At 43.6% G+C, this 23,413-nt stretch overlaps 1 protein-coding gene across 7 annotated transcripts in view; it reads left to right on the forward strand.

The window, feature by feature from the left end:
- The first annotated feature begins 20,457 nt into the window (after window positions 1-20,457).
- arhgap44a (Rho GTPase activating protein 44a) overlaps window positions 20,458-23,413 on the forward strand; it is a 65,078-nt gene continuing 62,122 nt past the window's right edge. For all 7 annotated transcript variants that reach the window (XM_066641577.1, XM_066641573.1, XM_066641574.1 and 4 more), the window contains exon 1: window positions 20,458-20,830. In XM_066641577.1, coding sequence (XP_066497674.1) covers window positions 20,778-20,830 — 53 coding nt within the window. In that variant the 5' untranslated portion in view covers window positions 20,458-20,777. The remainder of the gene's footprint in view (window positions 20,831-23,413) is intronic.

Here is a 23,413-nt window from a genome sequence, read left to right on the forward strand (position 1 = left end):
TCCGCATGCAACAGCATGTGAGTTAATGCATGTGGTACACTGTGATGCCTTGTACCCAATGATTCCATGTGGGCTCCACTCCCGACCCACTGTGTCACCGGACATGATGACGTGGGTACATAATCATAACATGAATGAACGGATGCACAGAACGTATGGCAAAATTAGGTAGTGTTTTCCCCAGAATATAACAGAACTGTGTATTGAGATGCGGAGGAGGTGCTAACTTAAATTAATTGAGTCCGTAGCTTCATTAAACGTTCGGTTTGGCCTTTAGTGCTGCCTTCTAATATTATCTCACCATTCACAAGTGATTTGAACATTGTTCTGAAAGTGGGGAAGAGAGCGAGAACAGATTGGTGATGGGAGAAAAACAAAAGGAGTGCGTGCCAGAGCCACAGGATGAGCCGGCGCCAGCAAAGCCCTGACACCAACAACATGGTCATTAGCTATGCAGAAAAGCAGATCAACGCGCCATGCCGTGCTTTAAGACATCCTCCCAGCTCCGAGCTCTGGGCTAGGAATATTTTCAGTGTCTATAAATTCCTGCAGGCCTGCCCAAGTCCTCTTTATCTGGCCCTGTGTGGCCCGAGCCCAGCTGGATTTGGGGGCATTATCCTTTAGAGAGGGAGCTTTAGCCCTCCATTCTGCTCCTGTGTCACCATTGGCGCATGCTTTGAAGCCAGAAGCTACTTAATGAGATGAGCTTATAAGCGCAGGAGGATGCTTGTGGACAACATCTCTGACCTCCGCTCCAGTTCCTTGCCCTCACGGATGTTCCTCGCTCACACAGACACAGAGATAAAGCTAAAAGTGATGTTCCACTGAAACGACGCTATATCAACACTGTGTTGTGTCGCGTGCACTCAGTCGCTTGTTTGGTGTGTCTTTACAGATTATCAGCCAGTTCCTCCAAACGAACACAGTGTACACTACACATGCAAAGGTTTATACACACGCTTTGTAATTAGTGAATTCTTGATTTCTTGCCCACTGTGGACACAAGGAATCAAACAAACGTTTTTCAAGAGTACACGACGACCACGTTCAATGATGAGTGTCATCTAGAGGTGGTATAAAGCAGTGGCGGATGTTGGTCTTTCAAGGAGGGGAAGCTCAATTTCGGCCTACATCATAAAATGTATCGGTTTATTTATACGTAAATTCTACCCTCCGTTCCTTTTTAAGAAAATGATCTGTGACCCTGTCGTACCAACAAGGCGTCTTTTCCAGGGACTTGACTAGTGTCCTCTCAATGGCCAGCAGAGCTAGGCTGCTTAAACGGCCTTGGCCCATGTGAAGTGTGTCCGCCTGTGCTCCCACGGATCTTTACACCAAAGGATCGCTGATTCGCTCATTTTGCTGTCAATCAAAAAGGGATTCAGCCTCAGACAGATCATCCAATCATCATGCAGAAGCTGAGCGCCCCATAGACCCCCAGAGACGATGAGCGTCCGATGGGCGGGACAAAGCCCAGCATTTATCCAATGACTCGTCTCGTTTCGCTGCACTTCGCTGCTTCGCTATTGAACTCTGTGGACGCTCAGCATCCTCACTGTTTAAAGCACTGTGAAGCTGCAGGAATGATTGAGAGGAAAGCCGCGTCTTTACCAGTGATAAGAAGCTGATTCTGAACAAAAGTTGAGCGCGTTGTAGTGCATATTTATTCAATGTCATGTACACACAACAGTATCACTTATTTTTGACATTTTAGAGGAAGCTGAGCTTCCCTTGCAGTCTTAAAGCAATCGCCTCTGGTATAAAGACAACCAATATGTTAGCAATTTTACACAGTAAAGAATCCACAGTACTTTTTCTAAAATGCAGAGGTTTTGTTTATACACAGCCCTGGTTTGGTAAATGGAGAAAAAACAAAGGGTCTCGGTCCGCTTTGAGCCACGAAACTCTAGAGGGTTCTGGAGAGACTTCATAACATTGAAAAGCGCGAAAAGAGATGAGGAGGTTGCTCTATTTCCACTCCATAAGTGGATAATACTGAGATATTTTTGCTGTTACAGATCACTTAAGGTGAAACTGATACCAAATTCACGGCTCTAAAAAAGAAGGGATTTCTGTTTTAATTCTATTCTATACTTTCTAATTGTTTTTATTTCTTTTTACTTTTTAAATTCTACTGTATTCTTTTTGTATCACGCTGTAAAGCACTTTGAATTGCCATTGTGTACGAAAGGTGATCTATAAATAAACTTGCCTCTTTCGCCTAAGTGTTAAGAGCCCCTTAACAAAGGTAATGACTTTAAATAGATCCATGACAACGTGAAGTCACCAAATGTTTTGAGCCCCACAGTTGATAGAGATTAATCAGACAGAACGTAGTCTACCACACACACGCACACACACACACACACACACATTCGCTCACAACAACTGAAGTGAAACAATCCAGATGTGAATCATCTACTGCCTCAGACAGCTTTGAATTCTCAAGTGCGGCTAAAAACCTCTGCAGCGTCTCCAAAGCCTATGTTTTCGTACCCTTCAGGCTTGTATAGGTAAACACATTGTTTAATTCAGGCATGCACATAGAACACACATGTCTGGACCAGCTTGATCTTATTTGTTTAGTGTCTGGTTTTACCCAATAAGGGAAAGGCCAGCAATAGCATCAGAAAACACTCTCAATGTTACACTGAGGCAAAGCTTTTTTTTCAGTCAGAAAAGATTTGATTATAAGGTTGGTCCAAGGTAGAATAAGGATGTAGGAATTGATTCATATCACAGTTTCTTATATAATGGTCATTATGCATTCCACATTTCTTCAGCTGAACAAGCAGACTGAGAGGGCAATCTGTTCGGTGCCAGTAATGTATGCTTTCTGCTCTTGAAGCACTTGGAATTTTGCTTTAAAAGGATTCGAAATAGAGTCAGTAATAAACGTCTTTTTCAAAGGCCTCTATTCAAAGCATATGGAGAGCATAAAGAACAGCTCTCAAGAGCAACATGAAAAGGTGCTGCTGAAAAGGCCTACATCGACAAACATGTTACAGGAAAATATCACTGCGCTCAGGAAACTGTAAAACCGATTTTTCAAGCACTTTTCAGAATATGTTTTTCAGTTTCTTAGGCCTTGGATGATGTAGAATTTAACAATGTCGTAATGAGAGACAGAACCTTGAGAACTGCACGGCAACAAAGTATTTATTTATGTAAGTGAAATCTTCTTAAATCTAGTCAACATCTATTATTTCTAATTAGGAGTCTGTTGTGAGAATATAACCAATAATTAACTACATTTTCAGATAGCGGCGGCACAGTGGCGCAGCAGGTAGTGTCGCAGTCACACAGTTCCAGGGGCTTGGAGGTTGTGGGTTCGATTCTCGCTCCGGGTGACTGTCTGTGAGGAGTGTGGTGTGTTCTCCCTGTGTCTGTGTGGGTTTCCTCCGGGTGACTGTCTGTGTGGTGTGTTCTCCCTTTGTCTGTGTGGGTTTCCTCCGGGTGACTGTCTGTGAGGAGTGTGGTGTGTTCTCCCTGTGTCTGCGTGGGTTTCCTCCGGGTGACTGTCTGTGAGGAGTGTGGTGTGTTCTACCTGTGTCTGCGTGGGTTTCCTCCGGGTGACTGTCTGTGAGAAGTGTGCTGTGTTCTCTCTGTGTCTGCGTGGGTTTCCTCCGGGTGACTGTCTGTGAGGAGTGTGGTGTGTTCTCCCTGTGTCTGTGTGGGTTTCCTCCAGGTGCCCCGGTTTCCTCCCACAGTCCAAAAACACATGTTGGTAGGTGGATTGGTGACTCAAAAGTGTCTGTAGGTGTGAGTGTGTGTGTGTTTGTTGCCCTGTGAAGGACTGGCGCCCCCTCCAGGGTGTGTTCCCGCCTTGTGCCCAATGATTCCAGGTAGGCTCTGGACCCACCGCGACCCTGAACTGGATAAGGGTTACAGACAATGAATGAATGAATGAATTTTCAGATAGTTGTTTGTTGCTTTAAAGGATTTTTCCCAAAGAAAGTGGTTTATTTGATTGACAAATAACAACTATTCATGAAGAAACACATACAATTTTGCTTATTACCAAAATGAGATCTTTAAATCAAGCCAAATTTTCTGTCAGTGGAATAAGACAATCATAAGTACAGTCGTCTATAAATAGTATGAATCATTTTAAAGGAGACAGACTCACTGTTTCAATGACTGTTCATAATAATGTAGGAATCTGGAGCCCACCAACCAAAATACAACTTTTTAAGACAGACGTAACCAACTCAGGGATGTGAGAAAACTTAAAAAGAATCAGAGAATCAGTGCCTCACTTGATGAAACTTCATGGGGTGTGTGAGCTCTGTGTGTGGCTCGTTCTCATTTAAAAGAACAGGTGCTGAGTTGAAAGCGGTTGCTCTAAACAGGGCCCTTTAGACGTTTAGGCATTGTTGGATCCTTGTGGTGTTTTGATCAAAGCATTTCACAGATGTTTCATTAAGACCAGTGTACTCGGAACTGTGTTTACTTGTGGGAAAGGGTTAGAATATGTGATACAGAGGTTTACACTTAATAAAACATCCTATTTGGCAGCGTAGCCCATGGAGTGTTCTTGTTCGATGCTAGTGCTAGGCTGCAGACGTCTGGGAAATGAATGTTTCATCTGTTATTCAAGATTACACTTTTTTCTCAAAAGAAAACAAATCGCAAACATCGCCTGCATGCCACTTGTGACGCATTCCGCGCCGTGAACCTGCTCTGAATCGATAGAGCCGAGGAAGCCCAGCGAACAATGAGCTTTCAGTTCAGTCTGGGCTATGACTCACCTCCCACTGTCATTACAATGCAACAATATTATTTCAAAATAATCAACCTTTCAGTATAATCAAAACCTGGCAGCGGATGGGAATTACGACCAGCGCTGAGCAATCACACTGCAAACTCTGACTCCCACAATTATGTTTGATTGCATTAATTACCCGAATTCCTGCAAATTCCTCTGTGAAAATCAGGTGGAATTATGTTAGCCTTCTGTTGATGAATTGCCCAGGAATCACAAGGTTATTTTATAAATGAGTGCGGTGCTTAGTGCGCAGGAAATGTACTCTCAGACGTAGACGTACACTCCTAAAGGGCCAGTATCAGGAGTTTTCCTTCATTTCCTTGTAATACATTTTCATGCAAAGTCTTATGCATAAGTTTGGGTGCCCCAGTCATATTACATGACTTGCTGTGTTGATTTTCTATGTACAGATCTCAGCTGCATCTCATGGCAGCATCCTCTCAGTGGAACTAAATATATTAAAATGGCACTGTTTATCTTTGGCTAACTTTTTTCAAAGTTTGAATACAGCTGTAAATCAAACAGGGGATTGTAAAATCACGGTTAAAGACTAAACTGCTGTTATTTAGACAGGTAATGCCTCTATTTTAAGACCTTTTAGTGCATTATATAAGGAGTATAAGTAGCCATTAAAAACAGAAGCTGAACACTGAACAATAAATTCATATTCACAAGTATATTCATCCCAAGTTTTCAGTCCTTTTCCAATGCTAGTGGCAGTAAATATGAGACAAGTCAGTTTTGTTTAATCAGAGCTGCAGTAAATACTATGCATATGTTAATTACATTCCTCTTCATGCGTTCTGTTGTTCTAAATGACGCATCATGCTTTTAACAGGGAAAGCCACTGAAAGGGTAGAACTAGCAGGCACATGGGAGTGCAGAAAGGGGTTAAACCAACTCTGAAGGGCTTGCCCCACAATGATCACATGAGGACTGTTTGGGGAAGGAGTGAACTGGTCATAACAGGTACAGCAGTATATCTGGAAATAATCAGACACTGGTTCCCAAACTGTGGTAGCAAGCAAGAGGTGGTATACCAAATGACCTTGAAACATTCATTTGTTCATTCATTCATTGTCTGTAACTGCTTATCCAGTTCAGGGTCACGGTGGGTCCAGAGCCTACCTGGAATCCACGGTAGGAATACACCCTGCAGGGGGTGCCAGTCCTTCACAGGGCAACACACACACTCACAGTCACCCGGAGGAAACCCACGCAGACACAGGGAGAACACGCCACACTCCTCACAGACAGTCACCCGGAGGAAACCCACGCAGACACAGGGAGAACACGCCACACTCCTCACAGACAGTCACCCGGAAGAAACCCACGCAGACACAGAGAGAACACACCACACTCCTCACAGACAGTCACCCAGAGGAAACCCACGCAGACACAGAGAGAACACACCACACTCTTCACAGACAGTCACCCGGAAGAAACCCACGCAGACACAGAGAGAACACACCACAGTCCTCACAGACAGGCACCCGGAGGAAACCTACGCAGACACAGAGAGAACACACCACAGTCCTCACAGACAGGCACCCGGAAGAAACCCACGCAGACACAGAGAGGACACACCACACTCCTCACAGACAGTCACCCGGAGGAAACCCACGCAGACACAGAGAGAACACACCACACTCCTCACAGACAGTCACCCGGAAGAAACCCACGCAGACACAGAGAGAACACACCACAGTCCTCACAGACAGTCACCCGGAAGAAACCCACGCAGACACAGAGAGAACACACCACAGTCCTCACAGACAGTCACCCGGAGGAAACCCACGCAGACACAGGGAGAACACACAACACTCCTCACAGACAGTCACCCGGAGGAAACCCACGCAGACACAGAGAGAACACACCACACTCCTCACAGACAGTCACCCGGAAGAAACCCACGCAGACACAGAGAGAACACACCACACTCCTCACAGACAGTCACCCAGAAGAAACCCACGCAGACACAGAGAGAACACACCACAGTCCTCACAGACAGGCACCCGGAGGAAACCTACGCAGACACAGGGAGAACACACCACACTCCTCACAGACAGTCACCCGGAGGAAACCCACGCAGACACAGAGAGAACACACCACACTCCTCACAGACAGTCACCCGGAAGAAACCCACGCAGACACAGAGAGAACACACCACACTCCTCACAGACAGTCACCCGGAAGAAACCCACGCAGACACAGAGAGAACACACCACAGTCCTCACAGACAGGCACCCGGAGGAAACGCAAGCGGACACAGGGAGAACACACCACACTCCTCACAGACAGTCACCTGGAGCGGGAATCGAACCCAAAACCTCCAGGTCCCTGGAGCTGTGTGACTGCGACACCTACCTGCTGCACCACCGTGCTGCCCACCTTGAAACATGTACTACTTAATTAAGGAATTTATTCATAAAAGTATTCAAAAGTTTTTATGTGTAAATTACATAATAGAAAAAAGCCCAGTTTCAGCTGCTTACTGGACGTAAGCAAAGGCTAGAGACAGACGTGAGCAAATTGGATTTTATTATAAAAAGTGCAAAGCAAAAACGAGAAAAACAAGCATTCTGTACACGGGAAGAAAACACTCGGCTGAAGGAAAATGTGGCCAATCTTCGCATCATTACAGCTCTAAAACACAGTTCTTTACCTGCCCCAGGCGCCATGCTATTTTCACCTGTAGCCTTTTAAAGCACATCACTGATATTAAATTGACCTCTTCTCATTTTTATTTCTTTCAAAACACTTATGGCCCATAAATTTTACATGTCCTTACAAATGCACAATTGTGTTTGAAACATTCAGTTTAGGCCTGTAGTTATTTTTATTCTCTCTATAATTCTTTTTGAAAATTTTAGATCATTTTTTGTAAAGCATGCAAATTTCAAAAATTCAAAAAATGCAATAATTCAAGCAAGATTATACCTTATGCTCCCAGTACCAGGGGCACATATTTCTGTGGCAAAAATCACAGGTGGTACTTGGAGGTTTTGCTTTGATAATGGATGGTACATGGTTTGAGAACCACTGCTATAGATGGTTCTGTACAGCACCTTTTAGAAAAGGGTTCTATATGGCAACAAAAGCGATTCTTCAATTGTTACAAGCTTGACATCGTAACAATAGAAGAACCCTTTTAGGTGCAATAAAGAAGCCTTTTCTATTCTTCAATAGCGCTGGTCTAATAAAAGCTTTTCTGGCACTTTTCATTTAATGAGTGCACTGTTTTTCCCTCTCAGTCTCTGATCTCTGAGGCTTGACTCAAGTTGCCAAACCGTAGTCAGTTTCAGTCGACCTGTCTCTACTTCAGTGCTTGGGGATTTTCTCCCCAGCATGGAGCACCTAGACCTTGGCCAAAGGTCAAGGCCATTGTGGCTTTCTTGTGGATGTGGACGCAGATAAAGAACCCCTGTGGTGCCGGTGCCTCTGGCCATTCATGCCTTCTCCAGTTCAAACGTGATCAAGAAAGCCACGCTTGAATATGAAGACATCAGGAAAGCAACCAAACCTAGTAAAGCTGATTACTCTCAGAGCTGGAGTGCATAAAACATCTACAGAGAAATGAAAATATTACACTTGAATGGAAGTTAATTGAACGAGGTCTTCTAATTACGCTGTATTGCTACCAGTGTGTGGACAGCCCTTCATCAAACATTCCTTCTGATATAAAGGGTATTAATAAAGAGTTCGCATTTCTCTGAACATTCGTTCGCTTGTGGCCACAAGAGCATTAGCGAGGTCCAGGTACTGATGTGGGATGATTGCTTTTGGAGCACATGTGACACGCTAACTCATCTGAAATAGTTTGGCCTGTGCTGCATCCCTATAGAGACTAAGAGGCTTTATACCCTGTATCCAGCTCTTGGCATTAAGCGTAGTGACTTTAAGCTCATGTGGAATTGCTCCATTTCATGCTTTTCCATGGAGATTTAAGAATCTACAACATACACACACACACACACACATATATATATATATATATATATATATATATATATATATATATATATATATATATATATATATATATATATATATATATATATAAATTCATGCTAATACGGCTAATATACAGGGTACCTTTCAATAAATAAATATGTAAATACATGAATTAATGAATAAATGCATACATAAGACAAAAAAGAAATTACAGTTTTGTCCTAAAAGTGATGTTATGAAGTATGTAGTAGTTGTCTGAAATGTAACATGTGCTTGAAACACACTCAAAAAAGCCCAAATACCTCTGTTTACTGACGTCCATCATTGGACGAGCTGTCTGTCCCTTCAGGCTGGATGGAGGCAGAGCGTGACAAGATACATCCTCAAATTACAGAGCACAGTCAGGTCTAAATGGAGTTCAACCAGAGGCCGAGGAAAATAAGGTCGTCCATTAAAGCAAGCTAGTCCAAACCCCAACCTGTGTCCCTAACGACGGATGTCAACAGGAATAACAGCTAATTATTGCTTGCATCCAGTGCCTCAGAGCAGGGCAGCTTTCATCTCCCGAGTTAAAAAAGACACTCCTGTTTTGTAGCTTAGTTCTGTAATACATCTGGAATCTGGCTGTACAGTTCAAGACTTGCAAACAATAGCCAAGAGCTTGTAATGACTTCAGGATTTGGAGAAACGTGGGGAAATACAAAAGGAATCAGGGTAGTGGTCTGGAAAGAGCAAATATTAAATCTCCAAACCGAACACCTTTATGAAGTTTATTTATTAAATATAATGCAATGCATGTTACCAATGATCCTTCTTTTTTTGAATCAGCAATTTAATAATGCATATTTTAGCACAGGTGCAGATAATAATGTGTTTTGTGTTGGTGCTCCACCCTCTGGAACCCTCCACCCTCTTCTATTAACTCTTATAATTCTCTCTCCATCTTTAAAACACCTATTTTCTGAACATGCACCTGTTTTATTTTTCTCCTTTCGTATTCAAACATTGTAAAGCCAACTTGGGTTTGTGAAATTGTATAAGTGTAACATATTATTACTATCCATCCATCCATTATCTGAAACCGCTTATCCAATTCAGGGTCACGGTGGGTCCAGAATCTACCTGGAATCATTGGGCGCCAGTCCTTCACAGGGCAACACAGACACAGACACACACACACCTACGGACACTTTTGAGTCGCCAATCCACCTCCCAATGTGTGTTTTTGGACTGTGGGAGGAAACCGGAGCACCCGGAGGAAACCCACCCGGACACAGGGAGAACACACCACACTCCTCACAGAGAGTCACCCGGAGGAAACCCCCGCGGACACAGAGAGAACACACCACACTCCTCACAGACAGTCACCCGGAGGAAACCCACGCAGACACAGGGAGAACACGCCACACTCGTCACAGACAGTCACCCAGAGGAAACCCACACAGACACAGGGAGAACACACCACACTCCTCACAGACAGTCACCCGGAGGAAACCCACGCAGACACGGAGAGAACACACCACACTCCTCACAGACAGTCACCCGGAGGAAACCCACGCAGACACAGAGAGAACACACCACACTCCTCACAGACAGTCACCCGGAGCGGGAATCGAACCCACAACCTCCAGGTCCCTGGAGCTGTGTGACACACTACCTGCTGCGCCACTGTGCCACCCCTACTATTACTATTATTATTATTATTGTTTGTGTCGGTAGCATAGCAACAGAGCGATATAGCAATTTATGAGCAAATGGCTCTTTATAAAGCCTTCAGAAAAAAAGGTACTCCTGTTTGTTACAGAACTGTGTCAGAACAATTAGTGCATTTGATTATGTCAAAGTAAAAAAATTAATTCCAATTAATGTTGCTGTTATGCTGTTCTGGAGAGGCTCTGACTGAAACAGTATGACATTCGCAAATTGACCCTTGTCAGATAAGACCCTTGTTTATGTTTTTGTCCTTTTTCCTACTTCCAACCCATCAGTTTTCAATGTATCAATGTATTTCACTCTTCACCTGTCTGTGTTTTGTGCTGATCTGCATATATATTAAAATAAATCTCTAAACAGAGTAGTACTCCATTACTGCAGTGACCATTAGTGATAATCTAAACAAACAGAAACCAACAATAATAGCTGTAGCTGCAGGTTGAGTGGATAATCATTTCTAATAGCGTTTACATTTAAGGCTTTATCGGGGAGGAATATGGATCAAAAGCAGCCATTAATCTGTCACCACTCTGAGATTATTACAAAGCCTGCTCCTGACTCTCTGTGCTCTATGTCTTGAGGCTTGTTGCGGAAGCTTGATAGTAAATCTCAGCGGTGGCTCAGAGGCCAGTGAGGAGCAACCCTGTCTCTCAGTCTTCTCATGAATTCAGACGGTCTGCAGTGTTTTTCTTCTTGACTTTGAGATAACAAGGCTTCCTCTCGGACTTCCTTAAGGCCTCTAGCTCTCCCACTCACAACCTGTATTGAGTTTTAAACTTAGAAAAACCTACAGAGGAACAGAGGATGAGGCTGTGAATGGATAACAGTTATCTACGTTTACTCACATACTTTTATTTCAAATGTGGGGTTTAGTATCAGCTCGGTTTACTGTGTGCAGTAAGTGCCATGGCTCACTGTGTTCTATGGTATGTGGATATATGGATGTTAATGTCAGTGTCAGTGTCAAATTATTTATAACGCATATTTACAAATGCTGTCTAAATGCTGTCCAAAAAACTGAAATATTTCTAGCTCTCATTCAGAATCAAAACCCAAAGAAATAAAAAACAAAAGATTTTTATTCACTATTTGTAAGCGCTTATCCAGTTCAGGGTCGCGGTGGGTCCAGAGCCTACCTGGAATCATTGGGCGCAACGCGGGAATACACCCTGGAGGGGGCGCCAGTCCTTCACAGGGCAACACAGACACATTCACTCACACACTCACACCTACGGACACTGTTGAGTTGCCAATCCACCTACCAACGTGTGTTTTTGGACTGTGGGAGGAAACCCAAGCAGACACAGGGAGAACACACCACACTCCTCACAGACAGTCACCCGGAGGAAACCCACACAGACACAGGGAGAACACACCACACTCCTCACAGACAGTCACCCGGAGGAAACCCACACAGACACAGGGAGAACACACCACACTCCTCACAGACAGTCACCCGGAGCGGGACTCGAACCCACAACCTCCAGGACCCTGAAGCTGTGTGACTGCGACACTAACCTGCTGCGCCACCGTGCCGCCCAAAAAGATTTTCAGTGAGATTTAAAAATAGACAAGTTATTCTATAATTTGGAGGCCATAACTACAAAAGCCTGACCTCCCCTATGCTTCAACCTAGCTCTAGGAATCCCAAAAGAACCTGATGCGCAGATCTGAGTGACTTTGTTGGAATGTATGGTTTATTGATATGGTTTATATGGATTATTAACCCCTGGCTAATAACACATTGATCCACCTTTTTGATTAGATTTTGTTAGATGTTGGATGACTGACGGGCGAGTGGGAGTGCACCCATTTCAGCATAGTATCCCAGACATGTTCAATGGAGTAGTAGACGGGTGAGTTTGCGGGCCAAGGCAGTGTGGAGAATTCATTGTTGTGTTCCTCCAACAATTCCTGAGTGATCTGAGCCTGAAACATGTTGAAAAATTGCGCCGTTGTTGGGAAACGACTCCTGAAGATATTGTGTGCGGATGGTCAGCCAACAGGTCCCTGTAGCGTTCACCATTCCAGGAATGTGCTTGGATGACTAATGGTCCTAGTGTATACCTAGAGAATGCTCCCCAGATCATCACATCACCACCGGCCTGTACCACTGCAAATCTGCATCCTGGAGATGTGGCTTCATCCAATTTCCTCAAAGATGACCGTCTTCCATGTGGCCAATGTCCTCCGAGGCCTTTCTTAGGTCCATGAGAGGCTTTGGTTGAGATGACAGGTGTTCAACACTGGCACACGTGTTGGTCTACAGCTGTTGTACCCTGTTTGACGCAGGGTATGTTGCACCATCACGGCTTGCGTCACTCGCCTCTAAGATCTACCACATGTACCCGGCTGCTGTGTGACCTTTGGCTGGATGGTTCCTCCACTCTCTGTACACCCGTGATACCAGAACAAGTACCCACATGTGCAGGTACCCACAAGTGCAGCTGCTGCTGAAAACCTGGCACCACATCTCCAAGTCCGGTCAAAGTCGTTCAAGTTACTTCGGTTACCCATATCTGGTAAATGCTATCTTCTGCTGTGCACGGGACCTTATATAAGAGCAGACTGTGACATAACAACCAACTTGGGGCAATTTATCTGTCATCATATGCCACCTACCATGTGTTTCTAACCCAGTTATCATTCAGTGTGCTTATACCATCTCTCACCTTCATGGACTGTACCCTATGAGTTTTCACTTGTTTTAAAATGTCAGCTCATGTCATTCGTACACTTATATATCTACATGGTCTGGCCCCAGTCTGTCTATCTGATCTTTTATACCCCAACTATTCTGTTTACAGCACTGTACTGAAATAAATGGGAAGGGGGTGGTTTCCTAGTGCAGTGCTGAGCTTGGAGTTATTCTCCCAATTACAGCTCAGCGAAGAATCGCAATGTAATTATATAATTCTGTAATTTTAAGGTAAAAATATTAAGTAGTGTTGCTTTAAATGTTCTGAGAGTGGTCTTTTGTCTGTAGCTAAATTCAGATTGGTTCATCTGATCCAGTCTTTTGAAGTGAAAATGTACATGTGCCATTAAAACACCAAAATCACCATCATGAGCTGATGGACAGACTCAAGTCTGCGGTTCTTTATATCTGATCCCATAATACCGCATGTGGTTTAGTGAATGTCCCAACAAAGAATGACTCATTTGAGCCTTTATTTGCCCTTCAGTACGTCAGCTCGTCATTATCATGTATTTATTCCTGAACAGCTGCCTAATGTCACTGTTTTGCTTACACGTCTGCACGCAGATCTCACACCCTAAAGCACACGCACCTCAGACACATACACACACACACACACACACACACACACACACACAAACACAATGTGTGAGGCACCAGCAGCCACACCTTCTAGCATGGGTGTTTTCATGATAGTATAGGTGTTTTTACACTGTGATTGTCAGCAGCAAGGTGGGCTTTTGCCTGAGGACTTCAGCTGTCTCCCCCTGCACCACAACTGATGTGTCTCCACTGATTCCTAAGTCCAAGATATGGCTTTGGATGATACAGGTGTCAGAACCAATCTCTGAACCATGTAAAGACATGAGAGTTAACCTCTTCTGGGGATTAGTTAGATGCTTGTAGCTTCTCAAACCTCATGGAAAGACACTGATTCCATCACAGAAGACCCATATTCCACATTTAGTTTGTTTCACAAGGTCATCTACAGCCTTGTACAAGGTCAGAAATGGCCTACTACAAGTATTTCATCTTCGGTAGGATCTACTAAAGAAGAAGAAACTCAAAGGAAATGAAGTTCATTGGGCGCGAGGCGTGAATACACCCTGGAGGGGGCGCCAGTCCTTCACAGGGCAACACACACACAAATAGAACTGGATTTCATTCCTTCACTCAACTTCTGTAACCACTTATATTCATTATGTAAAGCTGTGGGCGCAGCAGGTAGGTGTCGCAGTCACACAGCTCCAGGGACCTGGAGGTTGTGGGTTCGAGTCCTGCTCCAGGTGACTGTCTGTGAGGAGTGTGGTGTGTTCTCCCTGTGTCCGTGTGGGTTTCCTCCGGGTGACTGTCTGTGAGGAGTGTGGTGTGTTCTCCCTGTGTCCGCGTGGGTTTCCTCCGGGTGACTGTCTGTGAGGAGTGTGGTGTGTTCTCTCTGTGTCCGCGTGGGTTTCCTCTGGGTGCTCATGTAAAGCTGCTTTGTGACAACGTCAAATACATTTTGATTGATTGATTGATTGATTGATAGGATCATGGCCATGGTTACTGTAGGTCCTGAACTTACACAGAATCATTTGGCGAGAGGCAAATATACACATATGGACAAGGCATCTACCACAGGGCATCACACACTCACACTGACAGGTTCGCTCAGACAATACGCCTACCAGCATGTGTTTTTGGACTCTGAAAGGAAACCCAAGCAGACACAGGGACAATACACCAATTCCTCAGAGAAAGTGATTTGATGCATGACCCCAAGACCATGGAGCTGTAGCATGGACACCACCTGCAGTGCCACCATGCTGCCCACTGGAGTTCAAAAAAACGTAAGACATCTAAAGAAATTTGAATGTGTAACATCCCTGCAAAGACCAGACAGAAACAACAAAGCATACACATTCAAATAAAGAGTATAAATTTTGAACTACCGCAGGCTGAACGAGCAGGATGCAATGTGACATCACAACCATGGCTAATGCGATGCTGTCTGTTTTAAGCACTTACTTCCTATAAAAGTATTACATAGACATAGGAGTGTTTATTATAGCACTTATTTACACCTTATTAAAGATGGAATTAGGGATGATTTAGCAGCACAACGATACACTGAACACAGTTGAAAACAGGCATGCTTCAAGTTCAGGGCATTTTGTTTCTACACTGTGTTTTGCGTGATTTATGTTTCCTCTGAAAGCAGAAAAGCGGTGATGAATGTGTGTCTGGGGTGGTGCTCAGGTTTGTAATGAGTCTGGAGCCAGCCCTCGCAGGGTTACAAACCTGCCTTTAGTGTCTCTGAGGTGTTGAGATAGCCATCATTTTCTGCCACAGGATCCCAATAGAAACAACCTTTCTAGTTTAGGCTTGTAATATGCCCCTCCCTACTTACAGCCCAGCGTTTTCATTGAGGCCTGGTGTGAAGTATCATTATGGCCCCAGCGCTGCTTTAAAAGACACAACAAGCTGTCTGACCTTGCTTCTCAGCCCCACAGAGCCTTTTAATCCCTGCAGGCAATCATGCGGGGAAATCTTGGCTATACTTTCACACTACGGATGGCCTCTTATCTTTAAACCCGTAGAGCTGTGTCTGTAAAGAAAAAGGGGAAAGACATCTTTACACAGATTATTTAACTTAAAATAATATAGCCTTGTAATTCATTAACTGTGGATGCAATAGTTGCTACAGGTCAGAGCCCAGCATTCTCTAACAACCTCAGAGAAACCCAAGCACTGTATTGGTGTGCCAAACGTGTGTGTGATTTCCTGGACAGACTTAAGTTTAGACGTGAGGTGCTAATCTTTTTTTTTTTCATGAATATGGCTAATATATGAAAGCACAGTGGTCAGATGAATGAAGCCATGTAAACATCTGTCAAAGCAGGTCACTGCCAAAGTGCAGCTCAAGTATCAATGACTGTGGGTTGAGGGGATTACAGAGGTCATGACCTTCAGAGAAACAGCTCCATTAGTCCGACTGAAGATCAGCTAGACCTCAGCCGGACAAGGGCAAGGACAATGAAGATGTGAAGCGCAAATATAATATGACCACAACAGCAGGGACACACATGGTTATAACTGGCCACTACCATTTACTATTGTCAATAACCTGCACTTTAAGGGTTAAATGAATTATAATACTTTGTCTTCAGTGCTGATTAAGTAGACATAGCGTTCACATTTGTAGCAAGCACATACAGTATTTTCCATGGCCTTTGACCTCTGTGCCCTTTGCATTCTTTCCTACATGCAAAACCAAAAGAGGATGATGGAGAGGCTATCTCCAGGAAGTTCAGCAGCAGGGGTCTTCTGGAAGAGTACAGATGCTGAAGTTTCCTTCCATATTGATTTAGAGGAGCCTGGAGAGACTCAGATGCTGCAGGTTAGAGGGTTAGAGGTCTGCACATGGAGCTTTAAAGCACACGGGCACTAAAAGCCATGCTACTGCTGGGCCGGGCTTAGTGTCCGAGACCAAACTAATGAAAACTAATGACAGAGTCAGGTCACAGGGCCGAGATCAAGGCTCTGAGGATCTCCTCTCCATTTCCAGCAGCCCAGATTGATGAGGCCTCCATGATAGGAACAGAGAGGGACCATTTTTCAGTATCTCTTACTCAAGAGGGCCATTGAACCCTGAGGCCACAGCGTGCTGCCCACCTGTTACCCCACTATAGCCTAACAGGCTGCACAACATCCAGCCAAAGGGCAGGAGTATATTCTTTAGGAGGTTTTGTAACTGTATCTCATAATATGTCTTTGGAACTGTTCTACAGGGGCATGTTTTATTGTTGAATTATCAGTGCAAGGAAAGAATGATTATGCCAGTTACCTGAGATCACTCCAGTGGCTGTTTAAAAGAATTCATGCAATCCTGTTGTGGTGCTTGCACCAAAGAAGGAGTCAGGAAACTCATCCATTGTGCTCAAGAGAGTTTTTTATAAGGAACTAACAAGGATATAGGGAACAAGGGCATTGAGCAGTTTGGGCTGGGAATATGGCAAAGCCTGGAAGAGCCTTATTGTCCATCACACAAGCTTCACTCACAGTGGATACTGCTCTGCTCATACTCCCTGCCATGAACCAAAAAAAAACCCTAGATATATGCCCCATCACATAAATAACACCCCCAAACTGTCCCAACAGTCCCAAGGGGAGCTGCAAAGCCTGCTGGAAGCTGCCTCCAAGTTCCAAGTCCAAGCCTCTTTCCAATCTGTGGCTGATGCTATGATATGTTTCATTCATTACTTATGTTGTACAATTTGTTGGAAAAGAGAAATAATAAACCACCATACAAAACAAATTTGAACCAGTGCTGAGACTAGGAAAGCAGTTTGCCCCTAATCAGGAACACCTGGCATTCCTTTAGTACAATTTTAATCACCCTCAGCGTCTGTAGAGGGGGTTAATGAGACAAAGAAAAGGAATATGTTGAGACAACTTAATGGCTACTGCATCAGCAAATGTTACAAAACTGGCTTATGTAGACAAAAACGTTTATGAGGCGTCATTAATGAGAAGGGTATTAGCATCTCATTGTGAAGCAATTGCAAATTTGATTGAGGATCTGAGAAATAGCACCCCCTATGTGTATGTATGTATAATAATGAGGGTTTAAAATGAAAATGAACCCATTTCCGTTTTCACTAGGGGTGTCTAGAGAAAGAGAACACGGAATAGTCATTCATTCATTGTCCGTAACCCTTATCCAATTCAGGGACGAGGTGGGTCCGGAGCCTACACGGAATCACTGTTCGCAAGGTGGGAATACACCATGGATGGGGCACCAGTCCTTCACAGGGAGACACATTACGTGGACAGGGTGAAAGCACACCAAGCTCCTCACAGACAGTCACCCAGAGTGGGATTTGAAACCAGAACCCCCAGGTCCCTGGAGCTGTGTGACTGCGACACTACCTGCTACTACGTGCCACCCCGAGCATGGAATATATCATTTGAAAGCATGCTCCAAAAATGTCTACATGTTCTTTAGTGGTGCAAGGTTTCTGTTTTATATTTTATAATATTAAGGATAATTATTATTATTATTCATTCATTCATTATCTGTAACCCTTTGGGTGCAAGTTGGGAATACACCATGGAGGGAGCGCCAGTCCTTCACAGGGCAACACACACACTCACACATTCACTCACACCTAAGGACACTTTTGAGTCGCCAATCCACCTACCTAAAATCTGTGTTTTTTAACTGTGGGAGGAAACCGGAGGACCCCCATGTGGACACAGAGAGAACACACCACACTCCTCACAGACAGTCACCCGGAGGAAACCCACACAGACACAGGGAGAACACACCACACTCCTCACAGACAGTCACTCGGAGTGGGACTCAAACCCACAACCTTCAGGTCCCTGGAGCTTTGTGACTGCGACACCTACCTGCTGTGCAACCGTGCTGCCCTCTGTTCAGAGTTGCGGATTATTATTATTATTAGTAGTAGTAGTAGTAGATGGTGTGGGATGGATGTTGCATATACATATTATATATGTATACATGTTTGCATGTTTGTATTTGTGGATGAAAGCAGACTGTATGTTCAGCAGTCAGCTCAGATGTGTGAAAATAACAGCATTGTTAGCTCTTGTAAATGAGTCACTCCATATGGTTCCATCCTCAAGTTTTCACACTGGAGCCTGTCAGCACTTTGTTTCATCACCTACACTCCACTGTATACGCCCTAAGTATTTTTGGAAATTACTGACCAAGTATTACAGTCTGAAAGGGTACATTCCATATTCATTCTTGCCTTTCAAATGTTTTTAACGTCATCTGTTTCTAACTTCCACATATCAAGGCTATGTTATTGTGAAAGGCCCATAATTATACAGAGTTTGAAAGAAGATTTCACCTGCCAGGAACACCCACCGTGCAAAAAGATTCTCAGTGAAAATAGAAGAGTTTATTTTTCACAAGTCATATATTATAAGAAAACTAAAATTTAAAATAATAATAATACAGAGACATTTATTGTCTTTCCCAAACACAACATGACAATTTATCTATTAAGCAGTGGAACATATTTCAAGAGTCATGGTAACCAGTATAGTTTGTTTCTGAATCTGTCCAAATGAAACAGTCACACGCCATTAGCACTTAGCATTCCTTCCTTCAGTATTCTAGCACTTTCTTATGTGGGGTGGCATGATAGCACTGTGGGCAGGTATGCTGTTTTTATGCAGCTTCAGGGACCATGGAATCTGGGTTTAGTCCTTAAATTTCTCCTCATCTTTTTAACTTTTAGAAATACATATAGCAGCATTATATGTTGAAATAACAACGTCATGTGCTGAAGATGACATAAATCTCTGCGGCAGGCACACCAAGGGCATAACAGATTTATTCAGAAACAGCGCCATCTTACGGAGAACTGCATTAAACACAACACGACGGTAGTTTTAATACCATCCGGCAATCAAACACATTTTATAAATCATTTTGACTGATTTGAGTACAACGCGATAATTACAATAGACATTATTGAAGTGTATTTGGTGTAAATGGCCATTCAAAATGTTGGACCAATCACAGACCGCTATTTTAAAAAAATATGTAAATGAGAGGATTACCGTTACTTTACAGAACGGAGCTAACCCATTTCAGATGGTTCAACTGTCGGTAATTAGCTTTAAAATACATTACTGATATTACAAATTATATTCTACATCATTCTAATCCATTGTAAAACTCTACAGGCACCAGAAAGAACATCTTGCTTGGCGTTCGACAGAAAAATTAGCAGGTGAGAGGTAATAGTGCTAAAATAAAAGTTCTCTTATATATAGTTTCCATTATAGGTGCAACAGAAAACTCAAACTCCCTTGTTAAACTATAAATAGCTGCAATTAAAAATAGTGTCCTTGCCATAGGAGCAAAGTAGATACGTATGGTTACATTTTTAAGGTTTGGAGAATGTGGCAGACTATATATAGCTAGGATACATCAATTAAATTATGACATATTCCGGTGCTATTTATTCATCTGCCCCTGTCTCAGGTTTGAAGTCCATCGAAGTCCCTGAAAGTTTCTTGCTTTTGGGCGTAGACCCCATTCTCATGGTCGGTGAGTAATTTCTCAATTTCTGGCAGCAAGGATCCTCTAATGTAATTGTCCTAGATACGTGTGAACACTAGGGGGCAGCGTTACACTGTTTTTTGGTGTAGGCTTCACCTTGTGAAATGATCTAACATTCAGTATCCGACTTTGTCTAATTAAAAACTCATTCTTTAAATAGTTCAAGAGCACAATATGTCGCAATATTGACCTACCGCCACTGATAAATATGACCCTGTCAAATAAAAATCGTTTGTAACTTGCAATGTCCGTCATGACGGCGCCATGTGAAAAACTACGTTTCCCATAGTGCACCTGGCGTGCAGCAGCTCCTCGGCGCTGCGCTGTCACTTCGCCCAGCATCTCCTCCCGAGGAGCAGAGGCAGAGGAAAGAAAGGAAACTGCGCTGAAAATGTCTCTTGTATCCTCTGCGTTTTCTCCTCACTTGCGATGAAGCAGAAGCTGTGGGACTGGGCGGACGCCGTCATATGGGCCTTTATTCTCACAGACATGCGGGGCCGCCGCTGTTAACGGAGGAAAATAAGTACAAAAAATAAGAAGAAAAAGAAACATAGAAGATGAAGAAGCAATTCAATCGAATGCGACAGCTCGCCAACCAGACCGTTGGCAGGTAAGAACCCGGTGGAGTCGTTTGCTTTTCTTACGTAGGAATCGCTTGAGTTTGAATGGGAAAACGTCCCTGGCTGTGTCCCAAACGGCACGCTATCGTACTTCATAACGTATCAAAATCAGTACGCCACAGCTGGAAGTGTTTTGGTTAGTGCAGTATACGCTGTGGGGAAATGTGTGGTTTTGGACGCAGCCTGTGTGTGTGTGAACTGATGTGATTTCAGCTGATTGCTGCTGGTGATGGCGCAATATACTCTGGAGTAGAATTGCAAATTAAGATGGCAAACCTTAAAAAAAAAAAGTTCATGCTGACTGATCATTTGCCGGGTTCTTGTTTGAATTTTCCGCTCCACCTTAAATGGTGCAGCGGCTTCGTTCTTGTTTCTGCTGCACCATTTAAGGTGGAGCGGAAAATACGAATAAGAAGCCAACTTCAGCTCGGTTAAGCCAAGGCTCTGCATGAGGAACAGACGGGAACGCTTTACAAAATCCCTTAGTACGCTGTCACACTTCGACACCCGCCTAGTATTTCTTACAGCGCTGAATAAAGCCGCAGCGGCGCATGTGTCATTATCCTCCATCTGATGCAGACGGATGCAGTGGATGAATGCGACGTGAGAGGAAAAATGGAAGAGGCGCAATGTTTTCATCACGTACTCATCCTGGGAGGGGGAGCTGGGTGCAGTAGGTCCAGCAGCAGTATCTGTTGGCCATCAGTGTTTCGCTATTGCGATATGACGTTTAAATGTAGGTGATAGAAAGACTGTTGCTCAAAGATGCAGGTTAAATTGCGCCCACGGTGCTGAACCTTATGGAAAATGATCGTGCTGCCATCACGTTTTTAATCTTGCACTTGCTCTATGTTTTGTACATTAAAACGCCTATACTCTTATTTATTTCTCAGCAGTTTTATTTATTTTATTTTAACTGAGCTCAATTTATGACATCACACATGACAGCTGTGTCCTTGGATTCAACTGTTGTTGCTATTTTTTTTAAATATACCACAGCAGACAGAAACACTCCTTATAACTTTAAAATGAATGGGCGGGGCTTAAATCCAACTGAGTAGGTGGAAATATGCAAATGTGTTGGTTATTGTGACATCATAAAACAATTCCCTTAAAACGAGATACAGGGGGTCCTCGACTTACGGCGTTGATCCGTTCCTACGTCGCGTCGTAAACCAATTATCGGTGTAGGTCGGAACATACGTACGTAAATATAATACTGTAAGCACTTATCCTACAACGCGACTGGGGTGACCGCGAGCTGCGTAACTGTGTATTCTTCCGCCGCGCACACCAAACACGAAGTTCACGTTACGACGTTTACGACGCAAAACCACTTAAGTCGAAACAAGGCTTTATACAGTAAATGGAAGATGTGTCGTAACCACGAAACATCGTAACTCGGGACTGACGTAACCCGAGGACCTCCTGTACTATTAAAGCTCCAATATGGACTCTAGAGAATGCAGAATAAATGGAATATTTTGATGTTTACATACTGTATTAAAGCTTTAATTATATGTGCCCTATAAAACACACATAACTGAATGCTTGGTTTGACATAATATGGAACATCCTGCGTTATCTTGATTGAAATGACTGAAATAATTGCATTAGTCCGGTCAATTGACTATCCTTGACCCCTGGAATATAAAAGATGCTGAAAGCTCAGGATAAGAAGTGTCATTTGTTAAAGCATATATGTGTAAACATATTTTGTAAAATAAGTATTACAAAAAGCTTTATTTTGATATAAATGTATCATGCACCCCTAAGTGGTTATTGTAGTGAAGCTGAAAGATGTCATGTTTTGATATGTATCATATATTTCAGTGCCTTTCACATTGGTGCTTTTCTCTCAAGGGAATGCAGCGTGTGACCTTTAACATGCTTGGTTAGTGTTTGTCCAGTCCCTCCCTCACCCTGGACCTCATGGATGGGAAACAGCTTGTTATGCAGGAGGGGTGCAGGGGACCAGGTGTGTTGTGCCCTAGGTGTTGGCACACTGAGAGATGATGGCATGCAGTACCCTACACTCATGTAGCTGGCAGTCAAATGGCAAATCAGGTTTTTTTCCTGTCTACCTCTGGCTAGCATGGTGGGTGGGTTTGTGGAAACATGGCAACCCTGGTTCCTGTGACCCAGCTTCAGCGTTCCTCAAGGCATTACCCTGTATGTGAGTGCATGTGTTTTGTCTCTTGAGCTTGTGTACCCACATTAGTATTCTCCCCTTCTCTCTGCCGTGTCCAGGGAGCAGTAGCAGTGGCCCGCTGAGGCATTATGTCCACGGCACCACAGTAATGAGAAACAACATGTTCCCTAAACAGAGCAATGGCCATACTCATTAATAAAAAGGGCAAGGCCGTGGAGGCTACACTAGCCTGCGATTAGTTTGGGAATAGGGGGCAGCGCCATCCTTTCACTGCATGTCACCCATACAGTCATGTCTCTTAATAATAAAAATACACACAGCACACAGCTGAACTGAAGTCATGGTGCTGGGTTCACGACTCAATATTCTCAGGAGTATTTGATCTAGATTTAAACGAGGGAAAATGATTGCATCCAAATCT

This window comes from Hoplias malabaricus, chromosome 13 (genome assembly GCF_029633855.1).
Source record: "Hoplias malabaricus isolate fHopMal1 chromosome 13, fHopMal1.hap1, whole genome shotgun sequence".
NCBI classification, from domain to species: Eukaryota; Metazoa; Chordata; class Actinopteri; order Characiformes; family Erythrinidae; genus Hoplias; species Hoplias malabaricus.